The 18827-nt window shown below is 42.3% G+C and overlaps 1 protein-coding gene and 1 long non-coding RNA gene across 2 annotated transcripts in view; one reads left to right on the top strand and one right to left on the bottom strand.

Annotated features, from left to right (window-relative positions):
* The window catches only part of JAK2 (Janus kinase 2), a 349977-nt gene that overhangs the window by 126335 nt on the left and 204815 nt on the right, over positions 1-18827 (top strand). Inside the window, exon 4 of the mRNA XM_068235595.1 lies at positions 6040-6157. Coding sequence (XP_068091696.1) covers positions 6040-6157 — 118 coding nt within the window. The remainder of the gene's footprint in view (positions 1-6039; positions 6158-18827) is intronic.
* LOC137518204 (uncharacterized) overlaps positions 1-18827 on the bottom strand; it is a 148900-nt gene that overhangs the window by 88350 nt on the left and 41723 nt on the right. The window lies entirely within an intron of this gene.

Raw genomic sequence — 18827 nt, 5'->3', positions numbered from 1 at the left:
GACAAACAGTAGAGGAAGGAAGAAAAGAGAGAAGTAAGAAAATACAATATTATCAAGGTAGAGCATCATGGACTGTAAGGAAGAGTTCGCCCCGCAACCCAATATTTCTTACCCACCCCATTCTATGAATCTAACAGGTCTTCCATTCTGAGCCATGTACCCTATATTCTGTCAAACTTATGAGAGCAGTTTTATTTACATTTGTTCATTTAAATAATGGAATAACTGTTAATGTTTTCCCTGCTCTTGGCTGAAGGGATTGTCCAAGTAAGGATAATTTCTTATCTAGCATAGAAATAGATATTTCATAAGAGTTTGCTCACAACTGTTCAAGCTTATACGCAGGGCCAGATTTAAGACAAGGCCTCATAGGCCATGGCCTAGGGCACCACAGGATCAAGGGTGGGTGGGCAGCAGGTTATACTAGGGGGAAGGGAAAGATCACCAGTTCCAAGTCATGATAGAAAATGACCCAGTTTCCTTAGGACACCTGTGACACTTCTGATTTGGAGCTGTCCTTGTGGTGTAGTCCTGGGGTATGATTTATTCTTTCATGGAATCCCGGAGAGAACGGGCTATCTCTTAAAGTACAGAAATGTTTTTTATGGCATAAGGTGCACTTTACTATGTGGATTGTGCAATACCTTATAGGTGTTTATATGCATCCAGGGTCCAGTGTGCATGGACCCTCAATGAAAATTGTTTTATCTTGTCTTTAGAGTTTTTAATAAAGTGTGACTCCTCCCTCCCCTCCCCTTTTTTGTGCACGGAATAAACCTGGGGCCTGCAGCCCACTAGAAAGCGCAAAGCGCTATGACTATCGCTAGCGATTTTGGGAGCGATTTCCCTGCTCCTATACAATTCATTAGAATGAAAACGCTCCCAAAATGCTGCATGTCCTGCGATTGCCGCAATCGCTCTAGTGGAATCTGTCCCATCCATTTACATTGGCAGACCGTTTAGGGGAATCGCTAGCAATTGAAAGCGCTCTCTAAATGCTCTAGTGGGTTCCAGGCCTTATCTTGGTTTTATAACCTGATAGTGGCCACATACTATCAGTTGAGCACTTGGTGACTGCAGGCTGCACAAGTTGGGGTATTTAACCACTTGAGGACCGCGGGCTTTACCCCCCGTAAGGACCAGACCCTTTTTTTCCATTCAGACCACTGCAGTATTCGCGGTTTATTGCTCGCTCATACAACCTACCACCTAAATGAATTTTGGGTCCTTTTCTTGTCACTAATAAAGCTTTCTTTTGGTGCTATTTGATTGCTGCTGCGATTTTTACTTTTTATTATATTCATCAAAAAAGACATGAATTTTGTCAAAAAAAAGATTTTTTTTTTAACTTTATGTGCTGACATTTTTCAAATAAAGTAACATTTCTGTATACATGCACCACTAAAAATGTGGACAAACCTGTTTTTGATTAAAAAAAACCCATTCAGCCTATATTTATTGGTTTGGGTAAAAGTTAAAGCGTTTACAAACTATGGTGCAAAAAGTGAATTTTCCCATTTTCAAGCATCTCTGACTTTTCTGACCACCAGATTTTATTTTTTGTCACAAGTTAGCGGAAATTGATTTTAATTGTTTTTTTTTTCACAAAGTGTCATTTTCCGCTAACTTGTGACAAAAAATAAAATCTTCTATGAACTCGCCATACTCCTAACGGAATACCTTTGGGTGTCTTCTTTCTAGAATGGGGTCATTTGTGGGGTTCCTATACTGCCCTGGCATTTTAGGGGTCCTAAACCGCGAGGAGTAGTCTTGAAACCAAATGTCGCAAAATGACCTGTGAAATCCTAAAGGTACTCATTGGACTTTGGGCCCCTTAGCGTACTTAGGGTGTAAAAAAGTGCCACACATGTGGTACCGCCGTACTCAGGAGAAGTAGTATAATGTGTTTTGTGGTGTATTTTTACACATACCCATGCTGGGTGGGAGAAATATCTCTGTAAATGACAATTGTTTGATTTTTTTTTTTTTACACACAATTGTCCATTTACAGAGAGATTTCTCCCACCCAGCATGGGTATGTGTAAAAAAAACCCCCAAAACACATTATACTACTTCTCCTGAGTACGGTGATACCACATGTGTGACACTTTTTTGCAGCCTAACTGCGCTAAGGGGCCCAACGTCCTATTCACAGGTCATTTTGAGGCATTTTTCTAGACTACTCCTCACGGTTTAGGGCCCCTAAAATGCCAGAGCAGTATAGGAACCCCACAAGTGACCCCATTTTAGAAAGAAGACACCCCAAGGTATTCCGTTAGGTGTATGGCGAGTTCATAGAAGTTTTTTTTTGTCACAAGTTAGTGAAAAATGACACTTTGTGAAAAAAAAAAACAATAAAAATCAATTTCCGCTGACTTTTGACAAAAAATAAAATCTTCTATGAACTCGTCATACACCTAACAGAATACCTTGGGGTGTCTTTTTTCTAAAATGGGGTCTCTTGTGGGGTTCCTATACCGCCATAGCATTTTACGGGCCCAAAGCCGTGAGTAGTCTGGAAACCAAATGTCTCAAAATGACTGTTCAGGGGTATAAGCATCTGCAAATTTTGATGACAGGTGGTCTATGAGGGGGCGAATTTTGTGGAACCGGTCATAAGCAGGGTGGCCTTTTAGATGACAGGTTGTATTGGCCTGATCTGATGGATAGGAGTGCTACGGGGGTGACAGGAGGTGATTGATGGGTGTCTCAGGGGGTGGTTAGAGGGGAAAATAGATGCAATCAATGCACTGGGGAGGTGGTCGGAAGTGGGTCTGAGGGGGATCTGAGGGTTTGGCCGAGTGATCAGGAGCCCACACGGGGCAAATTAGGGCCTGATCTGATGGGTAGGTGTGCTAGGGTGTGACAGGAGGTGATTGATGGGTGTCGCAAGGTGCGATTAGAGGGGGGAATAGATGCAAGCAATGCACTGGCGAGGTGATCAGGGCTGGGGTCTGTGGGCGTTCTGAGGGTATGGGCGGGTGATTGAGTGCCCTAGGGGGAGATAGGGGTCTAATCTGATGGGTAGCAGTGACAGGGGGTGATTGATGGTTAATTAGTGGGTGTTTAGGGTAGAGAACAGATGTAAACAATGCACTTGGGAGGTGATCTGACGTAGAATCTGCGGGTGATCTATTGGTGTGGGTGGGTGATCCGATTGCCCGCAAGGGGCAGGTTAGGGTCTGATTGATGGGTGGCAGTGACAGGGGGTGGTTGATGGGTGATTGACAGGTGATTGACAGGTGATCAGTGGGTTATTACAGGGAAGAACAGATGTAAATAATGCACTGGCGAATTGATAAGGGGGGGTCTGAGGGCAATCTGAGCATGCAGGTGGGTGTTTGGGTGCCCGCAAGGGGCAGATTAGGGTCTGATCTGATGGGTAACAGTGACAGGTGGTGATGGGGGGTGATTGATGGGTAATTAGTGGGTGTTTAGGGTAGAGAACAGATGTAAACACTGCACTTGGGAGGTGATCTGACGTCGGATCTGCGGGCAATCTATTGGTGTGGGTGGGTGATCAGATTGCCCGCAAGGGGCAGGTTAGGGGCTGATTGATGGGTGGCAGTGACGGGGTGATTGATGGGTGATTGACAGGTGATCAGGGGGATAGATGCATACAGTACACAGGGGGGGAGGTCTGGGGGGGGCCTGGGGAGAATGAGGGGTGGGGGGGTGATCAGGAGGGAGCAGGGAGCAGTTTAGGGCATAAAAAAAAATAGCGTTTACAGATAGTGACAGGGAGTGATTGATGGGTGATTAGGGGGGTGATTGGGTGCAAACAGTGGTCTAGGGGGTGGGCAGGGGGGCGGGGTCTGAGGGGTGCTGTGGGCGATCAGGGGGCAGGGGGGGGTGAAATCAGTGTGCTTGGGTGCAGACTAGGGTGGCTGCAGCCTGCCCTGGTGGTCCCTCGGACACTGGGACCACCAGGGCAGGAGGCAGCCTGTATAATACACTTTGTATACATTACATAGTGTATTATACACTCTGTATGCGGCGATCCGGGTGCTAGTAACCCGCTGGCGCTTCCTAACGGCCGGCGGGTTACAGCGCGAGGGGGGCGGAGCCAGTCGCCGGTGGCTGATCGCTCCGCCCATGCCCGTACAAGGACCGCCGCCAATTGTACATGCGGCGGTCCTTGCAGGATCCACTTGCCGGCCGCCTCTGTGCAGTGGGCGGTCGGCATGTGGTTAAAGATACAGCACTGATGATTGCAAGCTTTTTTCTATACTAGACCCATGCTTGAAACATTTTGGTAAGTTACAGGCAAAAATGCAAATTAATTACCACTTTTTGCTCAGATATCCAGCAGACATTTAACAGAGGGGGGTGGAGGAGAGCAGTGCAGAGAGGACACAGTCATGTCACTGAGGAAGGAATATGCCTCTGTGTGCCATGTGTAATATAACATCCGCCTCAAGTACACTTTAAGCCTGATTGTATCTTCAGGTCTGCTTCAAGGTAAAGCTGAAGTATGAGGAATATGGAAAGTGCCAATGCTGACTATCCATGTGGCCAGCCTTCCCAGCTGATGTTGTAGTGGGGAAGGAGAAAGTGAGCCGCTGGGAGTGTTGAGCCACTGAGCCACCGCTACTGTGCACGGAGGGGCAAGCTGTTACTGCACAGCGGGCTTCAGGAGAAGGTCTCACTGGACTGACCCGTTCTCGAGCACTGGGATCATCTTCCTTAAAAAAAAAAATAAAAAAATACAGCTTTGACGATCGTGCGATCGTCTTGTCCTAAATCACGATTTTGATCTACAAACGATAGATCGGTCAGCCCTAATAAGACGTATCTAAGTTGTCCATACAAGACAAAGAGAACAGATTCCAGGTTTGCATAAGCTTGCAATTTCAGCTTCAGCCAGTTTTGGACATTCGTAGCTGGCTGCAAACTGAAATGGTGAGTTTTATAGTTGCATTACATTACAAAATGTAGGCTTTCACTTTAAACCGCACTATTGTTGAACTTGACAAATGTCTTTGTTTTCAACCAAACTATGTTACTATGATACCTACTTTAAGCTTGTGGAAAACACAAAATGGTTTATCTAAAGGTGCTCATGCACACATAGATTCTGTCATTTGATTCGCTACAGATCCAATCAATCTTATAGGAATCGAGTCTCTTAGAATCCAATCGATTTTTACCAAGAATCAGTTGAAAGTATTAATCAGATCGCACAGAAAATCTGTGTCGATTGGGGGAGGGGCAGGAGCAGTGGTAGATCGACTATCCATAGCGGTGCAGTGCATTGAACAATGCAACCCTGCAGTTCGATTAATTTTCAATAGATTCTGGATGTGCTATCTGCAGGCATGGGCTCACGAGTAATTACGAGTGGCTTAACACTCAAATTTGTGATTTAAATGAGGCTTAATTGCCTCAGGTGTGCGGCGGGGGAACTAAGGGGTTATTTACCCATAAGTCCGTGGTATATCGTGCGACCTGAACAGCTTGCATGCATCCTATTGGATGCGTTGCAAGCCTCACTACTCGCACTTCCTCCTTCAAGCCAGAAGAAGGAAGTGCCCGGTGGTGAGGCTTGCAGCACGTCCAATAGGATGCGTGCAAGCGGTTTGGAGTGCACGATATGGAGGGTCTGCAATTGGGGGAGGGCAGAGGACAGCTCAAGAAGCCTCATTAGGGTCCAGGCACTTACCCCCTCCTTAGGCAAGGATGTGATTTTGTACCGCAGCTTAGGCTTGAAAATACTTTAAAGAATTGATCCCAATAAGGGAGGTGTACTACTCATAGCCATACAGCTTGTCACGTCATCGGGTAGCAGAAAGCTAACAGTGGCAGTGATTCTTTCAGTTTTTGTTTCAGACCTCTGTTGAAATTTGGCTTGACATCTACTTGTGCAGTGTGGTAATCCAAGTAAATGGTGAAAATCAAGGTAGATGCCTATCATTTACCGGATTTGCTACAATTTTGAAAGAATTTGGTTATTTTTCGTGTTGTACGATATGCAACAAAACAACTTAAATGTGGAATATTCAATGGCTGTGAACTAATAAGAAACCTTGATTTTTACAGGTATTATTTCCCTCAATGGTACAGTAATGGAAGCAGCAGAGCTTTCCGCTATGGATTTGCAAGGGGATCTGAGAGCCCAATTTTAGATGACTTTGTCATGTCTTATTTGTTTGCACAGGTAAGAGTGCAGTCTTTGCAATTTCCATACATTGCTCATTTTTGTACGGAGACTAATTTTCTGGATATTCTTTCCTCTTCTTCCTATATTTCATGAAAGTTAGCGTTTTGTTATCGGCTCATCTCCTTCAGATATAAACAAGCAAGCATCATTTTAGCGACCACAGCCCGATTCGTTTCATGAACTGTAGAAATAGTTAACTAATTATAAAACCTACATAGGCTTGACAGCTGGTGTTTTCTGGACTTAGGTGTCATTGTCATTATTTGCCCTTGTTACTTGCTGTGATGGATGATGAAACTGAGACCAAGCTATATATACACATTTCTTGGCTGGATTTCAAAATTGCCATATTGCATCACAAAGCAATCTTTTTATGCTTCCTGTGCGAACTTGAAACGATTCCCTCCACACTTGTTCTATAAAGCAATGGCTGTTTAGATTCTGCATATTGCTGTCCTGTAGGTCCCCAAGGTCTATGAAGCTTAGTTGTTGTGTGGTGTTCTAAAATGAATGACAGGAACCCTAGCAGGAAAGTTGTAAAGCTGCATATGTCATTTGGAACATGCAAGACTAAGTTTACAAAAATATTGTTTGTCTTGTATAATCAGTATTCTTTTGTGGTAATTAACCTCTTCACCTCAAAGCGTTTTTCCTCTTAAAAAACCATAGCAATTTTCACCCGTCGGCGCTCCTTGCATTCATTCACCTATAACTTTATTACTACTTATCACAACGAAATAATCTATATCTTATTTTTCCGCCACTAATTAGGCTTTCTTTGAGGGTTACTTTTTGCTAAGAATTATTTTATTCTAACTCAGTTTTAATGGAAATGAGAAAAAAAAAATGAAAATTATTTCTCAGTTTTCGGCCATTATAGCTTCAAAACATGCTACCATAATTAAAACCCACACATTTTATTTGCCCATTTGTCTCGGTTATTGCAACGTTTAAAATTTTTCCCTAGTACAATGAATGGCGCCAATATTTTATTTGGAAATAAAGGTGCATTTTTTCAATTTTGCGTCTATCCCTAATTACAAGCCCATAATTAATAAAGTAATTGTAGTAAACCGTTTTTGTATACATAATAAAAAAAGTTCAGTCCCTAAAGTAACTATTTTTGTATTTTTTTTTATTTGTAATTTTTTTAATAAAAAAAAAAATGGTAACTTTAGGGAAGTGTGGGAGGTCAGGGGTTAATTTAAAAAGAAACATTTTGTGGTAATGAATACACATTTGTCATTTTGTAATTATGTTAGCATTTGTATTTTCCCTTTTTAAAATATGGAATTATATCTTACATTTATAGAGCTCTTTCCATTATTGTAGAAGGGGAACTGCAGCCAAATGTTGCTTTCTTTGTTCATAAAGAGGTAAAAAAAAATGGAAGGATCTACTTTAATTTTGTTTTAAAGTGATTTATAGAATCTCCTGGGGCGGGGTTTTGCAAAAGATTGCGTGCACATTTCCGCTTGAATGACAGAGCTCCACTCCATCAGTCTCCCAGCTGCGATCGCAGCTAGGAGACTGTTGGCGAAACCGGCGTCTATTTACTGTGTACAGCGCTGTGATCTACGGGTGACACGGCTGTCCCCCTGAGAGTGTCAGGAGCGATCCGTTGTTGACAGCCTATGACAGCCGATCGCTATGATTGGCTGGCGGCGGGAGGGACAGGTAGGAGAGATTAAAAAAAAAATTGCAATATTTAAAAAAAAAAAATTTGTATAAAAATAAACAAACATGTCGGCAAGGACAAGAGCCCACCAACAGAAAGCTCTAGTGGTGGGTAGAGGGGTGTGGGGGGGGGGGGGGGTGGAGATCACTTGTGTGCTGAGTTGTACGGCCCTGCAGCGAGACCTTAAAGCTGCAGTGGCCTAATTTGTGAAAAATAGCCTGGGCCCTAGAGGGATGTAAGCCTACGGTCCTCAAGTGATAACATTTTTCAATATTGCCAAGAAACTTCACTCTGACAGGATACAAAGTAGTCTGCAATTTATTCTCATAGGCTGTTTGTCCCTTCAGAGCTGCAAACTTATAGAGATGGCAGCTTAACAGTGGAGTCTGTCGCCATTTAATAGTTGTAGCTTTCCAGCATAAAATGTTAGAGTACATGCATGTCCTCCATCACATTGTCTGCAGACGGATGGGCTTTCGAGTATGATTGCATCAGGTGTGGCCACAGAAGACGTGGGGTTACTTACCCAGAAGTCCGTTGGCTTCTATGCGTCTCGGTTCACGTGCACGCAACCTATAGGACGCGGTCCATGACTCGCTACCACACCTCCTCCTTCAAGCCGGAAAGGAGGAAGTGCAATAGTGAGTAGTGCAACTCGTGCCATAGGTTGCATGCAAGTGAACTGAGATGCGTAGAAGCCAACGGACTTCAAGGTAAGTAACCCCACGACTCCCATGGCCACACCTGAGGCAATCAAGCCTCATTTTGATTTTGAATTAGAGTAGTTCCTTACTCAAAAGCCCATGACTGGCTGCAGAATTTGCCTTTAAAGCAGGTTGTAACATTCCCAAAAAATAAAACTTGCCAATGAAATAGTGCCCCAAAAATACAGTATATGCAAATCCCTTTTTTTTTTTTCTTTCTCTTTTCTGGTCTGGTTGTCTGTGCCTAACTGCAGGAATTGTGCAGTATCAGCAGAATTGTTGAAGTTTTTTTAATTTTAACTACAGCAAGGGCCAATCACACGGATGTCTACATGGCGGTAAACGACGGCCATGGCGCTCGTCATTTTAAGCACTGTCCATTCAAGTAAATGGGCAGCTGCTGGCATGATTGTTTACCATGGTTTTCACAAATGCTGCACTCTATCCCATTGTCTCATTTCATCCAGAAGGCTACATGTAGTGTCCAGAATTGGCTAACCGTGGCTCTTCCACGTCCCACTTTGGGGGTCAAAAAGCAATGCATTTCCTGAACACCACTACCAGAAAAGCATTAGATGAAGGCACCCATCTGAACCAGCCCTTACAAGTGTATATCAGCATAGAAAGCTTTCTTAGCGTCTAGGTGATGTTTGCTGTGGGAGTGACAGTAAGCTGTGGCAGTAGGGAGGGAAAATGAACACTGAGCTGGATTAAAAAAGAAAGGTACAGAAGTAATGTCACTTTTGACTTCACAGAGAAGTTGTAAAGATGGAAACATAAATATTTTCTTTAATTCTTATCACATTTCTCCTCAAGCTGACAGTGCACACTAAAAACAACTGGATAAGTTGCCAACTAAGTAATTTTTTATAGAATTATTTTTTTTAAGTTAATATGGAGTTTTATACAATTTTAAATGAACAGCGGTCTGAATAATGTACCATTGGTGTCCCGTGTGTGATTTGTGCCGAGTATCTATAAGCTTTGGTTAATTAGGGATGATAAACACTTGCTCAGGTGTGGTCAGGGGTTGGGAAAGGCTTCATAGACTTTCTATGTTGCTCAAAAACATACCGTATATTCCGGCGTATAAGACGACTGGGCGTATAAGACGACCCCCCAACTTTTCCAGTTAAAATATAGAGTTTGAGATATCCTCGCCGTATAAGACTACCCCTATTCCAACGCACACCAAATTAAAATAAAAATAAAAAAATCATGTACTGGTGCTGTGTATGAACAGATACTGGTGCTGTACTGTATGTGTTACCCAGTATATCGTCAATTGACTTGTTGCATTGGTCAACTCTCCTTAAGTAGACTGGTCAGCTCTCCTTGTCTACCTGTTTATCAGAGCGGTATGGAAGAATAGATTGCGCTCCCTCAGCAGGGAGATCTGAGAGGCGGTAACAGGATAGGGCGTATCACCCCGCATCAATGACACCCGGCGTATAAGACGACCCCCAACTTTTCAGAAGATTTTCAGGGGTTAAAAAGTAGTCTTATACGCAGGAATATACAGTAGTTGGCTAACACTAGACACCTTTAGCATTTCTTGTATTGTTGTTTCATGCAATCTTCATCGGGACCCTATGCAGCTTCCAGTCAGCACTGCTCAGTTGGAGTTTGCATAACAACTGGCACCAAACCTTTGCTATAAAATAGTGCAAGTCTTTTGCACAGTTGTTTCAATGATAGACTTTCACAATAGGGAGTTTAAGTATATAAAGACAAATGACTCTCGTGGCCAGTAACTTGCAGAATTATACAATATTTGAACTATATTTCTTGATATAATTCTACTATGCAGGAAATGTACGGTTTTGGAAATCAAAGAATACTCCAAAATATTATAAAGCAGTGATGTTTTTAGGAAACCAGAGTGTTATTTAATATAGTACAAAGTATAACACAGTGGTACTACTGTGAGGCTATAAAACAGCAAATGAATTCATGAAGCATGAGAAATTTAGATTAATATTGTAACAAATGGAAATTGCTAGAGAGTCTAAAGAAGTCTTTGTGCATCAGGAAGTATTAACTGTTACATTGTGATGCTGTGTTGAATGATGACTGTGCTCAATTTGGAGAAAGTTACTGAATGTGGACATCAACTTACTGGTGTTATCTGAAAACCTAGGGTGGCTCATTGCACCATTCTACAGGGTACTAATTGTCCCCGTAAACCAACAATTGGTAGGTGCAACCACTGCCAGAAAATGCCCCCCCTATCCATTTGTTGAAATGTCAACTTTATAGAACCATGTCAAATTATTTTGTAAGGTATCAACTTTACTTATATAATTTGGTAATTTGATTGTATTTCTGGTGAATTTGTTATCCACTTCCCTTTGTTGGGATAATGGCCTCAATTCACTAAGCTTATCTCCTGTCTTTAATAACTCTTCTAGAGTTGTTACCATGGTGATGAGGCATGTAGTATTCAGGAAACATTTTACCTCAGGCAAACCTAACGTTAACTCTTCTGTCTTTAAGTTAACTCTTTAATCCTTAAAATAACTCCAGAGTTAAAGACAGGCTGTTCATTAAATGCGTGTGAAAATAACTACAGAGGAGGTAAATTAACTACAGAAGAGGTAACGTAAGGAATGAAGAGATAAGATAACTCTCTTACTAGTGGAGGTAAGTTTTTTCTCTTGCCTTATTATCTCCAGCATGATCTTAGTGAATTGAGGTCAATGCCAGTTTGAAAATGAGAAACTAAAGTAGGGATAGTTTGGGATAACGTAAGGCCCAAATGCTAGGAACCAAATTTCTAGTCACTTATTACAGAGATTCATTTGTATCTTTAAATTCATCTAGAAAATGTGTGCCTAGCATATGAACATACATATAATAGAGTACATGAGACCAGTGTGATTTATATTGCGGTGTATTTCAAATAACTTGCAACAATATTACATCCAAACACAACTAGTGCCCATATTGCACACAGTACACATAGTTTCCAGCATTGCTTGCATCAGGCCCACTAATTCCTTTATTATAGCTGTCAACCAACCGGGCTGCTCTATTGCCTATTTCTTCTAAACCAAGTCCGTTGGTGAACTTCTCATAAGAGAGCTCTCCCAGGCATACAATAATCTTCACTGGCCAGCATGCTGTTTATACACTCACGTGCGATAGTCCTAACCCTCTTGCCGTGTTCACTGTGGTGGGTCCATACTTGCCGCTCCTGTCTGGCTCTTACTCAGATGCTCAGTCTTCACCAAATTATACCTGACTTCTGAGTGCTTTAAGTGGCTTTTGCAGGTGTCCCGACACTGAGTGGATAGCGGGCTGCTGTTTTGGAGCTGCATGCGGCTGTACCGCTTGATGCACGCAGCCTTTAAAACCGGCGTGTCAGTTCAGTTCGCCATGGCTCTTCCCTTCCGATCTGTATCTGGAAGGTACCATACTGTATAAGCATTTAAGAGTTCTGAAACCCTAACATTGGGGCAAAGTAAGTGTCTTGCCAAGACTGAAATGGCATAATTGAAAAGTAATGACACTGTCCCTGTCTTTCTCCAGGGCTTGCTGCACTGGTGTTTAACTGCCTAGATCAGTGTGTCTGAACCTACAGTTAAATCCCTTGTATACCTCTATGTTGAGTGACTGTATGTGTCATCATAGCAGATGACTATGTTCCTGGGAGAGTACAGCAGAGATGTGGTTTAATTTTTCTTTAAAGGGGTTCTTCCATGAATGAGGAAAGAAATAAAAAGTGGTTTATGCATAAACTATTAAACATCCTTCTAAAATAGTGTAAAAAGTTTTTTTTTAAATGGTTTCATCAATACAACATGTAATGTAATCAAAAATGGCGCAAAAGGTGGATCAGCGCAACACCAGGCCGCCTCCGAATGGCCTCCAATCAGAGGTGCGCTGAGCCCCCCCAGGAACTACAAACGCACCTTGAACCCAAACAGAAGCTCTGCATATACATCAGAAGCATAGCTGTTCAAGTGGGAGCAGCTGACCAAAAACGAATTAAATTAGTACATAGCAAGGAGATGAGCAGCGCTACTTAAAAACAGACTAGTGCCTACCTGCAAAAGAGTGCAAGCCCCACTTGTGGGGTCGAATACACACCGAGCATACACATGACCTGTCTACCACTGGAGGATGTTGGTTTCCTGTAACAGCTTGCATGCAACCTATTAAGTACTCGTCCCTCCCACTGCGAAGAAGTCAATCCTCCATGGGAGGGGCCTAATACTAACTAAATCCTAACCTATGTATATGCATAGCCTGGGTGCGCTACCAAGTAGCTCAGCGCAGCGCATCTCTGATTGGAGGCCATTCGGAGGCGGCCTGGTGTTGCGCTGATCCACCTTTTGCGCCATTTTCGATTTTTCACTTTTACTTGGTAGCGCACCCAGGCTATGCATATACATAGGTTAGGATTTAGTTAGTATTAGGCCCCTCCCATGGAGGATTGACTTCTTCGCAGTGGGAGGGACGAGTACTTAATAGGTTGCTTGCAAGCTGTTACAGGAAACCAACATCCTCCAGTGGTAGACAGGTCATGTGTATGCTCGGTGTGTATTCGACCCCACAAGTGGGGCTTGCACTCTTTTGCAGGTAGGCACTAGTCTGTTTTTAGGTAGCGCTGCTCATTTCCTTGCTATGTAATGTAATCAGTGACGGCTGATAGACTGGGAGGCTAATCCATTTGTTAGGGGTGTTTTTTTTCTACTTTTCACAACCAGAACTCCTGTCTATGTAGTTTTCAGTGGTATAACCCATTTCTAGCAGGAATCACCGTTATAGTCCTAACGGCTGAGCTCCGCTGAGCTGCTGAATATGTGTTTACATTGTTGCTAGGCAACCAGAAGCCGTGCAGAGACTTGTTTGTGAAAAAAGTCATAAGCTGCTGGGAGAATGAATCAGTCCCATCTACACCATATGATTCTTTGACAGATTCTATTCAATTTGATTTGATTCATTGATTTGATTCAATCTGACATGTCCGATTCATGATTCGATTCAATTTGATTCAAATTGAATCGAATCATGAATCAGACATGTCAGATTGATTTTTGCGATTTTTTGGTAGACCGTAGAATTCATGGTTTCATCTATCACAGCAAGCCTTCCAGGTCCTGAAGCAGCAAAACAACCCCAGACCATCACACTACCACCACCATATTTTACTGTTGGTATGATGTTCTTTTGCTGAAATGCTGTTACTTCTACGCCAGATGTAACGAGACACGCACCTTCCAAAAACTTCAACTTTTTGTCTCGTCGGTCCATAAGGTATTTTCCCAAAAGTCTTGGCAATCATTGAGATGTTTTTTAGCAAAATTGAGACGAGCCTTCATGTTCTTTTTGCTTAAAAGTGGTTTGCACCTTGGTTATCTGCCATGCAGGCCGTTTTTGCACAGTCTCTTTCTTATTGTGGAGTCGTGAACACTGACCTTAATTGAGGCAAGTGAGGCCTGCAGTTCTTTAGATGTTGTCTTGGGGTCTTTTGTGGCCTCTCGGATGAGTTTTCTCTGCGCTCTTGGGGTAATATTGGTCAGCCGGCCACTCCTGGGAAGGTTCATCACTGTTCCATGTTTTTGCCATTTGTGGATAATGGCTCTCACTGTGGTTCGCTGGAGTCCCAAAGCTTTAGAAATCGCTTTATAACCTTTACCAGACTGATAGATCTCAATTACAGTACTTTTGTTCTCATTTGTTCCTGAATTTCTTTGGATCTTGGCATGATGTCTAGCTTTGGAGGTGCTTTTGGTCTACTTCTCTGTGTCAGATAGCTCCTATTTAAGTGATTTCTTGATTGAAACAGGTGTGTCAGTAATCAGGCCTGGGGGTGACTACAGAAATTGAACTCAGGTGTGATAAACCACAGTTAAGTTATTTTTTAACAAGGGGGGCAATTTCTATTTCACACAGGGCCATGTAGATTTGGATTTTTTTTCTCACTAAATAATAAAAACCATCATTTAAAACTGCATTTTGTGTTCAATTATGTTAATTTTGACTAATGGTTAACGGTTTTTGATGAGCAGAAACATTTATGTATGACAAACATGCAAAAGAATAAGAAATCAGGAAGGGGGCAAATAGTTTTTCACACCACTGTACATGTTAATTAGATCCCCTCTAAGGCGTCTTTTCTCTAGACTAAATAAACCCAGTTTATCTAACCTTTCTTGATAAGTGAGACCTTCCATCCCACCTTCCATCCCACCTTCCATCCCACGTTACATTACATGTTGTATTGATAAAACCTTTTTACACTATTTTAGAAGGATGTTTAATAGTTTATGCATAAACCACTTTTTATTTTTTTCCTCATTCGCGGAAGAACCCCTTTAAGGTTTGGAACAGCAGTAATGAAACGTGAAATGTTACAGCAAGTATGCTGTACAAAGCACTTTTGGCATTGTGTTCTTGCATCTGCCAACATGTGATCACGCTGCAGACTACACCCATCCATCCATACATTGCAGATTCTGACATGTGCTGATATTTGTGAACGTTCTCCATTAACATATGTCCCATATATGCCCACATATGCCTACCTTTCTGAAAGAGCAACAGGAACTGTTTTATTCATTTTCAATCAACCTGCATAATTCAGCATTTATTGTTCATATTCTTGCGGTTTTCTGTTCACTTTGGTATTAAAATGAAATGCCCATATAATATGGACTTGTGGGCTGCCTCTATTATTATTATTATTATTTAGTATTTATATAGCACCGTCATACATTCCGCAGCGATGTACAGAGTATATATAGTCTTGTCACTTGACTGTCCCTCAGAGGGGCTCACAATCTAATCCCTACCATAGTCATAGGTCTATGTACGTATCGTAGTCTAGGGACAATTTTGGGGGAAGCCAATTAACTTATCTGTATGTTTTTGGGATGTGGGAGGAAACCGGAGTGCCTGAATGAAACACACGTAGACACGTGGAGTTGGGGCATACACACTTCTTGCAGATAGTGCCCTGGCTGGGATGTGATCCGGGAATCGGGGAACATTGTGCAAAATGTCTTCATTTGTATTTTCCCAAAAATGTTTCTAGTTCCTCTGTGGTTCATTTTATTAGCATCCTTTAATTATGTATACTTTAATAAAGTCTTCAGTTTACCTGAGCATACTTCATTCCAGTGATCAAAACCCTTGGACTGCTGCAGATGTCTTAGGTGTTCCTGTTTTTTTTCACATCCATATGCCATGGATATCAAGACATTTTTATTACAAAACTACTTCCTCCTGTCACGGACATCTATATGTGGTTTTGTGGATGATGCAGCATGATGAAAATGTTACTGCAAATCTGTCCAGCTTGAAAATGGACCAATCACTGCAATATTTGATTAGTCCATTTTTCAATAGATACATGTCATAATAATTAGCATCATTCTGTATCATCATAATTTACAGGGAGTGCAGAATTATTAGGCAAATGAGTATTTTGACCACATCATCCTCTTTATGCATGTTGTCTTACTCCAAGCTGTATAGGCTTGAAAGCCTACTACCAATTAAAGTGGACCCAAACTAAAAATACAACATTTCAGAAATAAAATCTATTTTCTAAATTATAATAATAAATAGCAGCCTTTTTTCAGCTGCATGATGACAAATATAAAATATTTTACATTTATTGGAGAAACCCCTCCCTTCCTTTCATATTGCCGGCAAAAACCCGGCAAACTGGTGGAGTAGATGGTGTCCAGCAAAGGAGGAATTGCTAATGGCTGCCACCTGAATAACACTAGTTATGCAAAGAGGAGGGTGAAAAGCATGCACTGAAATGCTCATAAGCTTGAAGGAGTGTTTATTTATATTTGTATGTGTCAGAGTGGTGCAACTAAATATTTTGAATTAAAAAATTGTTTGGTTTGGGTCCGCTTTAAGCATATTAGGTGATGTGCATCTCTGTAATGAGAAGGGGTGTGGTCTAATGACATCAACACCCTATATCAGGTGTGCATAATTATTAGGCAACTTCCTTTCCTTTGGTGAAATGGGTCAAAAGAAGGACTTGACAGGCTCAGAAAAGTCAAAAATAGTGAGATATCTTGCAAAGGGATGCAGCACTCTTAAAATTGCAAAGCTTCTGAAGCTTGATCATCGAACAATCAAGCGTTTCATTCAAAATAGTCAACAGGGTCGCAAGAAGCGTGCGGAACAGCCAAGGCGCAAAATAACTGCCCATGAACTGAGAAAAGTCAAGCGTGCAGCTGCCAAGATGCCACTTGCCACCAGTTTGGCCATATTTCAGAGCTGCAACATCACTGGAGCGCCCAAAAGCACAAGGTGTACAATACTCAGAGACATGGCCAAGGTAAGAAAGGCTGAAAGATGACCACCACTGAACAAGACACACAAGCTGAAACGTCAAGACTGGTTGTTCTAAGGTTTTATGGACTGATGAAATGAGTGAGTCTTGCTGGGCCCGTGGCTGGATTGGTAAAGGGCAGAGAGCTCCAGTCCGACTCAGACGCCAGCAAGGTGGAGGTGGAGTACTGGTTTGGGCTGGTATCATCAAAGATGAGCTTGTGGGGCCTTTTCGGGTTGAGGATGGAGTCAAGCTCAACTCCCAGTCCTACTGCCAGTTTCTGGAAGACACCTTCTTCAAGCAGTGGTACAGGAAGAAGTCTGCATCCTTCAAGAAAAACATGATTTTTCATGCAGGACAATGCTCCATCACACGCGCCCAAGTACTCCACAGCGTGGCTGGCAAGAAAGGGTATAAAAGAAGAAAAACTAATGACATGGCCTCCCTGTTCACCTGATCTGAACCCCATTGAGAACCTGTGGTCCATCATAAAATGTGAGATTTACAAGGAGGGAAAACAGTACACCTCTCTGAACAGTGTCTGGGAGGCTGTGGTTGCTGCTGCATGCAATGTTGATGGTGAACAGATCAAAACACTAACAGAATCCATGGATGGCAGGCTTTTGAGTGTCTTTGCAAAGAAAGGTGGCTATATTGGTCACTGATTTGTTTTTTGTTTTGTTTTTGAATGTCAGAATGTATATTTGTGAATGTTGAGATGTTGGATTGGTTTCACTAGTAAAAATAAATAATTGAAATGGGTATATATTTGTTTTTTGTTAAGTTGCCTAATAATTATGCACAGTAATAGTCACCTGCACACATCAATATCCCCCTAAAATGGCTAAAACTAAAAACAAACTAAAAACTACTTTCAAAAATATTAAGCTTTGATGATATTGAGTTTTTTGGGTTCATTGAGAACATGGTTGTTGTTCAATAATAAAATTATTCCTCAAAAATACAACTTGCCTAATAATTCTGCACTCCCTGTATTTTGCCAAGTACAAATGGGGGTTTGTACGCGGAATTGGTTTTGGCTCATACAGGTTCTGGAAGGATGGGGGCATAATGTCCGTAAGCCAAAAGCCGAGGCTGTCATACTACAGCGCCACCAGTCACACTTGGCAATCATCTGTCATTCCAAAGGAGACCTGAGGGGAGGGGGACAGAGGGAGGCGAAGGTTCAGCAGCGATAACCCAGTTCTTCATGAAAGAAACCTGCGGTGATGGCTGATGCTGCTGAGGATCCCGATTTGACATCTGGCAGTGTTGGCCAAGGTGTTCCAGATCACAAGGTGCAGTAGTGTTCATTTCTGTGGTGGGCCCCGACTCCTGGAAAACATTCAGCTGGGCTGGTCAAGATAATCTGACTGTCCCAGAAACACCCGGCCGAGGCAGCATTACTGTCAATTAGATACTGGCATCCTGGAGGGGCTGAGCCAAAAGTGTCCCTGCTGCGGTCGAGCAGCAGCAGCTGATGGAGGGATGGAGCCGGCATCCAGCGGGGCCAAAGGTTTTCCAATCAGCGCAGTGTCTTCTGACCTCAGTGGAGCCCTGACCTCCTGGGTAGCAGCGGTGGACTCCACTAGGCCTGTATCTGCACAGACAACAGTCCCAGGCAGCGGCAAGGTGGAAAAAAGTCCAGGTCCTAGACTCCCCATGACCCGTACCAGTTTCCCATGCATAATATTTAGCCTATTTCTCAATCATTTCAAATGTATTTCTCCGTAACAATCCCTACTGACCAAAGTTTCCGCTAGCTGCGTTTTTGCCCAAAACGCATGCGTTTGCTGATTAAGTGCAGTCTGTTAAAAATAAGAATCTTGAGTGGCCTTTTCCACTGCTGCATTCCGATTTTTAAAAAAACGCAAATGCATGTCTGTGCAATTATGATGCGTTTTGCGTTTCAATGTAAAGTAAAGTATTCTCCATTTTAACTGTGTCTATATTGAAGCCAATCATGATGTCATTTCCTCC

The sequence above is a fragment of the Hyperolius riggenbachi genome, chromosome 1 (genome assembly GCF_040937935.1).
Source record: "Hyperolius riggenbachi isolate aHypRig1 chromosome 1, aHypRig1.pri, whole genome shotgun sequence".
Lineage (NCBI taxonomy): Eukaryota > Metazoa > Chordata > Amphibia > Anura > Hyperoliidae > Hyperolius > Hyperolius riggenbachi.
The sequence above is the reverse complement of the archived record's forward strand: the minus strand, read 5'-3'. Positions and strand labels throughout refer to the sequence as shown.